The sequence below is a fragment of the Pleurodeles waltl genome, chromosome 6 (assembly GCF_031143425.1).
Source record: "Pleurodeles waltl isolate 20211129_DDA chromosome 6, aPleWal1.hap1.20221129, whole genome shotgun sequence".
Taxonomy (NCBI): domain Eukaryota; kingdom Metazoa; phylum Chordata; class Amphibia; order Caudata; family Salamandridae; genus Pleurodeles; species Pleurodeles waltl.
Genome location: NC_090445.1, coordinates 168,128,826 through 168,140,887, shown reverse-complemented (window position 1 = coordinate 168,140,887; position 12,062 = coordinate 168,128,826). Strand labels below are relative to the sequence as shown.

General features: G+C 42.3%; 1 protein-coding gene across 1 annotated transcript in view; it reads left to right on the top strand.

Moving 5' to 3' along the window:
- Positions 1-12,062, top strand: part of BECN1 (beclin 1) — a 108,488-nt gene that overhangs the window by 83,294 nt on the left and 13,132 nt on the right. The window contains exons 9-10 of the mRNA XM_069237732.1: positions 7,076-7,225; positions 7,310-7,370. Of these exons, the coding sequence (XP_069093833.1) occupies positions 7,076-7,225; positions 7,310-7,370 (211 nt within the window). The remainder of the gene's footprint in view (positions 1-7,075; positions 7,226-7,309; positions 7,371-12,062) is intronic.

Sequence of the window (12,062 nt, the reverse complement as noted above, 5' to 3'; positions counted from 1 at the left end):
TATCGTAAGTCACCTTCTCAGGAATCCTTTTTTACAAGACCAGTAGTCAAGGATTTCTTAGAAGGTTTGAAAAAAAAATGTCCACCCATTCGGAAACCCTCCCCTCCATGGGAGCTGAACGTAGTGCTATCAAAACTTATGGGCCCTCCTTTCGAACCTATACACAAAGCCTCTTTGCAACACCTTACGTGGAAGACGGCTTTTCTGGTAGCCATTACTTCCGCGAGGAGGGTCAGTGAAATTCAGGCTTTGTCCTCCAAAGAACCATACACCGTCTTCCACGAGAATAGAGTGGTTCTACGAACTCATCCATCCTTCTTACCGAAATTGGTGTCAGATTTCCACATCAATCAGACTATTTCACTACCAATATTTTTCCTCATTCCGGATACTCCGGCGGAAAAAGCTTTGCCCTCCCTAGATTTGAAAAGAGTGCTGAAATTTTACTTGGACAAAACCAAACTAATTAGACAATCTAACCACTTATTTGTAAATTATGGTCATTTGAGAACAGGCGAGGCAGCCTCAAAACGAACCATATCTAGATGGATAGTTTAATGTATTGTTACTGCATATCAATTGGCTAATAAACAACTACTTGCTAGGCCTAAGGCGCATTCGACAAGAGGGAAGGCGACTACGGCTGCCCTCCTTAATAATGTTCCAATCTCTGAAATTTGTAAGGCTGCTACATGGAAGTCTGTACATACATTTACTAGGCATTACTGTTTGGACTCAGATGCCAGAGCAGGCGCCCAAGTGGGGCAAGCATCTCTGAGAAATTTGTTTGCATGATACAGATCTATTCCTGCACTTCTATTAGACAGTCCACAGAGTTAAGGGATGGGCTTGCTAATCTATTCAATGTTTATGACTATTGATGAGGATCCCCTGGAAGAGAAGGATAAGTTACTTACCTGTAAATCCTAGTTCTCTTCCAGGGGTATCCTCATCAAAGTCATAAACAACCCACCCTCCTCCCCGGAAGCGAGGCTTCTAGAAGTGCAGGACACACTATCTTTCGAATCTGCCGCACAACTTGTTACCGTAAAAAAGTACTGACCTAACTGTGAACCAACTGTCACCTCTCCTTCACCCCTGAGGCATGGTGGGATACTGGAGGTGCTCAGGGTCTTAAAGGCACGGTGCCAGAATTTTTATGGTTCTCCTGTGTTAACCTGCATGCAGCCTATTGGCTAAGAATGCTCCATTGTTTTCAATGTAGTTGTTTCTCTTTTTCTCTGATGTTGCTACTGCTTCTTTTTCTGGGCCCAGTTATGGGGCTCTGGAAAGTGTTTTTTCTCTTATTGTAATTTTGAAAAGGACTGTTTAAAAAAAAAAAAAAAAAAAAACTACATAGAAATAAAGCATTTTAGCCTGTTTATGATTAGTCTGCATTGCTGTTTCACACAAGTATATATGAGTTTAGTATGAAAATTTGCCTACTAAAAATGCTATATATATATTTTTGTGCATATTTCATACTTTATATGTGTGTATTTTATGTATGCTCCAGGGTCCCCGCACAAAGGCGGGAATATTCAATGTTTGACTTTGATGAGGATACCCCTGGAAGAGAACTAGGATTTACAAGTAAGTAACTTATCCTTACTGACTAATTTCTCGATTAGATTAATCTATTAAGATAATTGGGCAGGGTTGTATTAGATAAATTAGAAGATTGGGTTGACCAAAACTTGATTCTTTCAGATCTCCAATTTGGATTTAGAACTATCCAGGCACAGTGGAGCAGTGCCTAAATTTGGAGTAAATACATTAAGGCCAATAAGGACTTCCTTTACCTGGGCTTTATGGACCTGAGCAGTGCTTCCGATTGTGTGAGTCACACAAATCTTTAGAACAGCACAAGTTCTACGGGTGTGGATAACTCCATTGTTGATTTGTTAAGCCAGTTATACCAATATGCCACTGCTCGTGTTCGCTTCGGCCAAAATGCAGAATGCTCTAAGCCCTTCAAGATAAGAAGAGATGTAAGACAGGGTGGTGTCTTGGCCTCTCTCTTTTTCAACTTGTATATTAATGGTCTGGAAAAGCTCTAATTTAAACCCAAGCTTTTATGCCCAAAATTGGTCCCCAAAATATTCCAGCTCTTTAGTATGTGGACCATGACGTCCACCCCGTAAAAACGCCTCTGGGCCTACACAAGTTATTGGATGCTTTTGTTTGTTTCATGGAGGATTTAAACCTGAAAGTTAATTTAACTAAAACGTGTACCATGGTATGTGGGAAGGGAGTATGTTAACCTTTTCAATTCTTGAGAAAATGTGTTCTAATACCAAAAGTTGATAATTCTTCTACTTGGGCGTGTTATACGATTGAATGAGAAACTACAGTCGCCTCTGTTACAAAGGAAGACGTTTTGAAAAAGAATGTAAAGGGCATATTTAAATTTGCCACAAAACTAGATAATGAGCCAATTAAAGAAATGTGCATGATTTAATCAAGTAAATGGACCTCAGCAGCAATAGATGGCTCTGGTATCTGAGGCTACTCACACCTCTGGCAATTAATCTGGAATAAAGCAGAAACTGAGCTAAATAGGGCACTTATTGTGGACTTAAGGCTTTGATAATATGTTTAATATTCCATGGTTGGCTTATATTAGGAAAATGCTTCAGAGTGTGGGAATAACTCGAAATGTTACAGACCCTGGGGCATCTATTACAATATCAAAAGCAGATATGAAAAATAAAGCAAGATCAGTTCTGGAATGGAAAGAGTGCATATTGGTTATGGTACAGTAACAGTGGAGCACCATGAATTGTTGATAACTTGAAATATACAGCCTTATTTTGTATCAGTGACGAACATTTGCGATCGCTTTTTATTGACTCGGTTTCAGCTTATCTGATAAATTATTTAGAAGCTTGCCTGATGATGGATCAATGGTTCAGGGATCCAAGGGTCTGTCCCTGTAATGGAGTCTCTTTACAAAGCATTATATATTTATGTGCACATTTTATAAATGCCAGCGGTCTTGTTTTGTCAAGCCCAATTCAGAAATTTAGACCATGCAGGCCTTCTCTTACTTACCTACAAAAATTAGAATCAAGCGTCATTGTTGCACCTACAACATTTTTTAGATTCTTAGCACATGTGGTGCGATGAATTTCATGAATTTTCAAACTCGTAAAATAATTATTTTGTAAGTGTACTTGTCTGTAGATTGTACATGCATGTGGTGGACCGGAACAACTTAGCTTAAGAAATGACCAATAGTATTTCAATAGTATAACAATAAGGGGTACAAAGGATCTCTGTCTCTTTAAAAAAATGAGGTAAGCTATGTGCCTGATTAACTCCGTCCCTGTGCAACATCCATCTGTAGGACTAGACAGAAACGGCTCCTCCACAATGGCGGAGGAGCGTCACCCCACTAGCTAAGAGCCAGCAGCAGAAAAATAAAACGATATTTAAATATCAAAGTATTGGTAAACCCATTTTGCCAAAAAAATAGTCCATAACTTCACATCAGAATTCCTGTTATTGAATTAGCATGTTCCACCTAAAATAAAAATGGCGCTGAATTAGAACGCCGGACTAAAAGGTGGGTTAATTTAAATGCAGGGATTTATCCTGTGACTTCGTAAAATACGGGACATTTATTTGCTCACTGAGTCACGCTCGCAACCACCTTTTGATCTTTGAATTGAAACGTTTCTTTGTCTTTTGGATCACTATTTATCCTCCTTAGGGATTTCTCTGTTTAGAAGGGGAGCACTCTAAAACAAGGGCTAGACATGCACATACTATTATCTCTGATGTTACACTATCACTGTAGTGGCATGATTTATTTGTGTAATATTTATCTTTTTCTCTTTCTAATTGATACTTTCGCCTGTTGGTCATTGTGTTTTACGAATATAAAAAGAGAAATATTAAAATTGTGATCCCTAGGATATAAGCATAGACATACATCTTTAGTTCTCTGTTATGCCATGTATTGGAGATTTAATCCTACAGGATGGTCCGATTATCTGGAGTTGTTGTTCATTTCACAACAGTAATATAGGCTTTGTTTAGTGAATGAAAAGATAGGACTGTGGATTGTTTCTGATTATATGGAGTTGCTGTTTAACTCACATCAGTGATATAGGCTTTGCTTAGTGAATGGAACAATAGTACTTCGAACATTGCATTGCTTTTGTATATTTTTATTTGATGCAGACCTGTTCCTTGATGTAATGTGATCAAGAAGCTCCCTAAGAAATGATTTCACAAATACCTGAGATGGTACAGTGTTATCTTTTTGCTACCTAAAATGGGTGGCTTAACGCATGGGAGCCTTCGACAACTAAACATCTTATCTGGGTCACTCTTTATTAATTATTACATAAGCAAACCCCCCTACTAACATGGGATGAATTCTATTGGTATCTGTTACTTAGGTATTTTAACGTAACACCGTGTGAATAGTCTTGAAAGTAAAATAACTTCTTTCCTTTGGTTCTTAATTCTGGCACTTTTTTCTTTGCTTGGTTAACCCACCTACTAGCACTCATTGTTTAGACCTGTCTTGATTCTATATTTTAAGTGGTGTTGCATCTGCAAGTAGATTCTTACATATATCGCTTTTTAGACGGCTGTTTATCAGCTTTGTGGCACTAAGGATTGGTTATTACTTTCTTTTCACTTTGGTAACACTTCTTCCTTTATTCTTGGACCTGTTGTCCTATATGGAATATGCTTATCATTTTTCTGTCTCTGGACCTTTTCAGCCTTGAGAAAGCCCCGGGTTTATGAACCACTAGGGGGTGAAACATGTGTTGGCGCTTGTCTCTCATCCATGTGTGCCCTAGTGATGCTCTGGCTTTCATCAATCTACCTGGAAATAAACTATTACTGAATCACTAACTTGGTTGGACATGCTAATTCAATAACAAGAATTCTGATGTGAATTTATGGACTTCGTTTTTGGCAAAATGGGTTTACCAATACTTTGCTGATAAATTACAATTCTTTGAGGTTAATACAAATAAATAGGGCATCAACTACGAGAGTGCTGGATCCTTTTGAACTGCAGATATTTAAATATCGTTTTATTTTTCTGCTGCTGTCTCAGCCAGCAGGTGCAGGGAGGGGCAGGGTTGGGCCCCGTGATGTGGGAGGGGGAAATGAGGACTTGTGTGCCCATGGCTGTTCAAACACACATTCGCAAGTAGGTTTCTCAGGCCCCATGGTTGTGTGCCAGTCTGGCATCCCATTAGGTTGCCCTTTTGGCCATGGTGCCACAGTTATTTTTAAAATAATAATAATATATATAATAATAAGACTTTTATCTGTCACTTTACAAAAGGCAGTTTCTTACAGGGACTCTACTCTTCGCTTCCGGGTACAAACACTTGTTCTGTATTGCGTGCAAAGTGGGACCTGTCAATATAATCGTACCCAAATGGCATAAATCTGAGCATGTATTTGAGAAGCATTGACTGATAAATATATAATCTATACTATGCTGAACCGAGTGGGGGTGAATAAAAGGAATATGTCAGATCTTGTGTATTGCTCTAACCATACCATCAACATCCACAAATTTTAGCCCACCCTAAGTCTGTCAGCTGAATCATGAGTTTAGACCCCATCCCTCTTCTAGGAAGAAATCTGTCTAACGTTCCCAAGACAAGCAATTAAAGTCCCCTGCCCATATCATTGGAATGTCCAGCCAAGTGGCAGCTAACTCGAGTATTTTAGGGTTGAAGGACATGTCAGGAAAAACAGGAACATAAACATTAAGGAAAATGTAGCTCATGGTCTTCTTAGAATGCCATTAACAAAATACAAAACGACCTTCCATATCCTGAATTTCCACTGCTTTTGTAAAGGGAACGCACCTATCCACCTAAACTGCAACCCTTTTCACATAGGCTTAATAAGATAACAGAGTTGACTCCTCCGTCTACAGGCTGACTTGGTATACTCTGCTAAGTTTGGATGTGTTTCTTTGAAAACTCAATGCCTAAACCCTGTTTTTCAACTTTGATTTGGGCTTGTCATAATGTGCTTAATCTTCAAACACAGAGTTCAGTTTGGAACTCATTACTTTAGATGTCTGGTTGAAATGCACATCTGTCTGTTGCAACGTGTGTCATGCCCTAAATGGCTTTTGGTTCCTCCTGATAGTTCCCCTGGTGGGCTTGGAGCCATTGGGGGCAGGTTTTGGAAGCCCAGGTCTGCTCATGGTGCCTTTTTCACTGTCCCTGAGATCAGTTGTCGCACACATGGGGCGGCTTCAAGAGAGAAGGTAGGTGGTAGAGAGAAAGCGATCAGAGAGGCAGGAGAGAGAGAGAATATGGATGGATGGTTGGTTGGTTGGATGGATAGATGGATAGATGGAAGGAGGGATAATTGTGGAAGGAGGGACTGGTTTGTCAGGTGATTAATGCGCTGTAAAAATCGACATACCATGTTTTGCCATTTTACTGCAGCCTTTACCCATTTAAATTTCAAGCAGGCTTAATGTCTTAATCTTTAAAGGAAACACAGCATGATGCAATAATCCTTAAATAATTTACAATTCTAATTCCTCTGTTTGTGCTGGGATCAAAATTTGCAACTCGAAATGGGGTCATTATTGTGTGAAACGCGCTGCTCTGATGCCTTCATTCCCAAAATCTCTTGATGAGCAATGTATTGCTCTTTTGCACATGCATAGTTGGATACATAATCTGAACCAAATTTGAGTACTCTTCAAAGTTTTGTAATTTTGAGTGAAACTTTCTTTGCTTTTTCATCGAATGTTTGACGTTGAAGACTCATCTCAGTATAAGGCATGTTTCTGCCTACTCAGAAATGTGGTTGATTGATGTAGTTTCTAGCATCAATGAAAAGCTAGTAACAAGGATTTCCAAGAACACCACAGAAGTGAAATCATCAGCAATGAAATGTTTGTCTGGCCAATGTATTTGCATTTTAAAAGGAATTTATTTGAAATCTGGTTTCAGCTTTATTTGCCCAAGAATCACTAGCACAGCCATTTCTTTGTTGCTCCAAATGTGGAAGAATAAGACCACTACTGCTCAGGTCTATATTTGATACTTGTAATTGTTGGTTACAGGCATAGCGGGCAGTTTGGCACAATTAATAACTTCCGGCTGGGACGCCTCCCCAGTGTTCCTGTCGAGTGGAATGAGATCAATGCTGCTTGGGGGCAAACGGTCCTGCTGCTGCACGCACTTGCCAACAAGATGAATCTGCAGTTTCAGAGGTAAGCATGATTTTGTTGCACACTCTGCCATGTCCCATTCTGACAGAATGAAAAAAAAAAAACATTATTTTTGTTTTTTGACAGATATCGGCTTGTCCCATATGGAAGTCACTCTTACTTAGAATCACTTTCGGATAAGTCAAAGGTAAAGGATTGTACTTTCTGCTTTTCAGATAATTCAAATAAATTCATAGTAAACAACGTTTTTATCAGCCAGTGATATTGTATCATTCTCGGTTGAGCAATGTGCCATGCCTCTAACCCACAATGTGATGATGGCTGAATAACTCGAGTTCACTGCTAGAACGATGGCTTCCAGCCAGTCAAAGAAATTATGCTCAATCCCTTAACATAACTCTTCTCAGTAAGATGCCCTACAGGCAGCCAGTCTCCTTGGTTCCCTCAGCGTCCCAACCCATCATTTTGCATCCTCTTTCTAAGGCTGCACAATAATTTTGTTGGGAAGCAAGCTAGTGACTGGTGTTAGTACACCAACAGTGTTTGCTGGTGCTTCTCGGACATTGCCAGTTCAAGGACAGGGAATTTAATTTGATACTCCTTCCTTTCTGTATCAGGCTGTCTCAAGTTGAAAAGCTGACTTCAAAAATAGCTTCTTCCTCCACTGCAACAAACATTCCTTCCTGTAGTTTTTTAAAGTAGATTCTCCAGAGATGACCCATTTTGGAAATGGTTGGCCCCATCCATGGTGTCTATAATAACAGTAATTTAGTATCAACTTTGTCTGTTCTAGAATACATGAGATAATTGACTAACCATTGTGGTCAACACCATGAAGTGGTAGGTATAAGTGGCAAGTCCCGATCCTTGACAAGCCTGACTCACCTCATGGTAATTTAAATTTATCCAGTATTGGATCTTTCATAAATTCACATGCTTGAATCATCCCCGTTGTCGAAGTGGGAGTCCCACGGTACATAAAATAGCAATAATTAACAAATAAAACTTTTTTGCCATAGGCTGTAATGGAAACAGTAATTGCTCATATAGCCTATCCATGTCCTTTTGTGAAAAGGACCCAAACCTGCCTGCTGACCAATCGGGCACCAGCACCCTCTAGAACACTCTCCAGAGAAGCTCCTTCCCTCAGATTTTCTACCGCACGTCGTGTGAAGGGAGTCTCTCTGAGCTCTGCTCAGTTTTCTACTTCTTCAGAAACTTTTTTCTCAAAGAATTTAAAATATGTCGGATTCTTCTAGAAAAGGCCTTTTCTGCCCTTGCAAGACCTGTGGAAAGAAAAGGCTCCATGTGGATGATCCACATAAAGACTGCTTGTATTGTCTCTACCCACAACATCAGGTGAAAGACTGCAAGATATGTCGCACTTTCTCCACAAAAACCCTCAGAGACCGTGAGGGTAGACTCCTGACATGGTTACAGGCTAAATCCTGTACTTCAGGTGAGGAGAGTGGGTCAGAGAGGCCACACAAAAGGTCCAAATCTGAGGACCTGGGCCAGACAGAAAAATCTAGAAAGAGGCAGCAATTACATCCTAGAAAGGGCTTACAGACTTCAATCTCCTCTGAGCCATCCTCTCCTCTTCAAAAGAAGGAGTCCTACCGTCTTTCTCCTTCCTCAAAGCCTTCTACCTCTAGAAAGGTGACTATTAAAATCAAATCGACGACAACACCACCGTCGACTACCGTGACAACGGTACTAACAGCTACCGTCTCCACTACATCGTCGACGAGACCATCGTCAGCAACGACTACTTTGACATCAACGGTAAGGGCATCCAATCCCCTCAATCAAACCTCCGTCTACGAGGACTCCAGAACGGAGTGCGTCGTTGACATCATCGACGACGACATAATCGTCGCTTATAACACCGTCGACGACAGCCCTGTCGACTAATATCAATGACGACAGCGTCATCGGCTGTCTCACCGTCTACAAGGACTCCGTCGAAGAGACCATCGTCGATGGAAAAATCAGTACCGTCCACGGCATCTTCAACTCTGACACCATCTACGACTACACTGGTGCCTGTCAGGCAGATAGAAGCTACTCCTACTTCTTCCAGGTCTCCGGATCTCCGAGCCATGGTCAGGATCACATCTCTGCCCAGATCAGACATTTATCCCATAGACACGTCTCCAAGCAAAGTGTCAACTTTAGTACCCAGTCATCTTCTTGACTGGGAGGAATCTGATGAGGGTCCATTCGGAGATGCACACAGCCCATCACAGCTCCACGTCTAATATCAAGAAGAAGAAGAAGATGACGATGATGAGTATGACCAATACCAACCATACTAGTCACATCAGGAACACTATTACCAACCAAGAGAGCCTCAGCCAAGAGACTCTATACAGGTGCCTTCCTCCTTAATCCAGGACTTACAATCTGTGCTACAGGATTATAGGAGAAGGTTCCCAGTGGCAACAGAAGATCAGCCACCACCGCCAGTCTCTCCTGCTACACCAACCAATGTCCCTCCTCCTCCAGCTACTCCAAGAATGACACCCCACTCTGTGTTAGCTGCACCCCCTAGAGATGAAGGTTCCACTTCAGGGAAAGAAGAGGAAGAAGGAGAGATCTCTACCCTGCAACATCCTATTGAGGAATGGGATGACTACTTGGCCCCCACTCCTTCTCCACCACCTCCTCGTCCTTCTGATTCTCCACCCGAGGATATAGGTGGTTTCCACAATCTTATGGACAGAGCTGCTGCACGCTTCCACCTTCAAACATCTGTCTCCCAGTCGGAATGTTTCCTGCATGATTTTAAGGAGCAGTCAAGGAAGTCTGTAAGGTCCATTCCGATTATCGATTTTATATGGAGGCGGGGGTACAAACATTATGCGCAACCCGGCAACAGTCCCACCAGTCCCGCAAAAACTGGACAAGAAATACAAGGCAACCCAAGATTCTCCGGCATGTCTTACTGGGCACCCAAAGCCTGACTCAGTTATTTCACAAGCTGCTCAAAGGCGTTCTAAGAACCCATAGACGCCTATCTCTACTCCTCCAGACAAAGAAGGAAGGAGATTGGATAATATAGGCAAAAGATTCTCATCCATGTCAGCAATCACTGTCAGAGCAGCGAATTCATTGGCAATCCTGGGTCGTTATGACCGGCAAATGTGGTCTGATATGCAACCTTTCTTGGACCTCATCCCTGAAAGCAAGCAAGCAAGCAGCGGCACGGAAGATCCTCCAAGAGGGTGAGCGTACGTCGGAAGAAATAATCGACTGCGCTCTTGATATAGCTTCTACTGGTTTTCGTCAGCTAGCTGGTGCCGCTGTCTTACGCCGCCAAGGTTGGCTCAAAGCCACATCTTTCAGGCCGGAAGTGCAGTCCTGTATCCTCGACATGCCCTACGATGGTGAATCTCTCTTTGGCAAGCACGTAGATGACGCGCTCCAAGCCATCAAGACCGACACAGACACTGCCAAGTCCCTAGGTACCCTGCAGTACCGGAAACAGCCCTTTCGGGGTGCTAGAGGAAGAGGTTTTACCTCATTTCGGGGTTCCTTTCACAGGCAGTACCAACAATCCCAATATAGACCTTCCTACCACCAACAGTACAGGCAACCATCTACGGCTTCCTACGCCAGACAGGGAGGAAAGAGAAGACAGGGTTCACAAAGCAGAGATCAACCCAGAAAGCAATGATCTTCTCCAGGCACTGGCTATGGTTCCCCAATGTTCACACCATCAACAAATAGGAGCAAACATTTCCAACTACATCCAGGAGTGAAAGAAAAGAACATCAGACAAATGGGTGCTGGATATAGTGACAAGAGGTCATACCCTGGAATTCATACAAAAACCACCGCATCATCCACCAAGATCAGGCAGACCTCTCCATCTTCGTCTGCTTCAACGGGAGGTGTTCTTTATGCTTGCTAAGGGAGCTATAGAGACAGTTCCAGTTCAACAACGAGGTCTCGGATTCTACTCCCGTTTCTTCCTAATAAAGAAGTCAGGGGAATGGTGTCCTATACTAGATCTCAGGAAACTCAACAAGTTCCTTCGGAAGCAATCTTTCCGGATGATCACACTGTCAGATATCCTGCACCTCCTCAATCCTGGAGATTTTATGACAACTTTGGATCTCCAGGATGCCTATTTCCACATACCAATACATCAGAAACATCGCCGCTTTACTGTAGCCGGTGCCCATTATCAGTTCAAGGTCCTACCATTCGGGATGAGATCAGCTCCAAGAATCTTCACGAAATGCCTTGCCCCAGTCGCAGGTTTCCTCCGAAGCAAGGGTTTCCAGGTGTTTCCATACCTGGACGACTGGCTCATAAAAGCTCTGTCAACGCTACTAGCCTCCAAAGCGACAAACGCTTGCTTAAAATTATTCCACAGTTTGGGGCTAACAGTGAATCTACAGAAGTCGGTCACACTTCCCTCATACAGAAGAGTTTTCCTGGGGGCAGAATTAGACACTATCCAGAACAAGGCATATCTCACTCCAGCAAGGCAGCAGAAGCTAACCCACTTGGCTGTCAGAATCTCCACAAAAGAGTTTGTTTCAGTATGACTGTTCAAGTGGCTTCTGGGCATGATTTCCTCGGCCATCGTCCTAGTTCGACTAGCAAGGTTCAGAATGAGACCGTTGCAAGAAGAACTGCAACTCCAATGGACCCAGTCGCAAGGGTCCTTCGACGACTTAATAACTATCACACCAAACATTCGGCAGGCGTTGAAGTGGTGGTCTCACACCAACCACCTCTTCCAAGGTCTTACGTTTCTAGCACCAATAACACACTTTGTCATCACCACAGACGCCTCCTTGGAAGGCTGGGTAGGCCATTTGCAAGACATGCGCATTCAGGGCAGATGGTCCAATCTCCAGAAAGG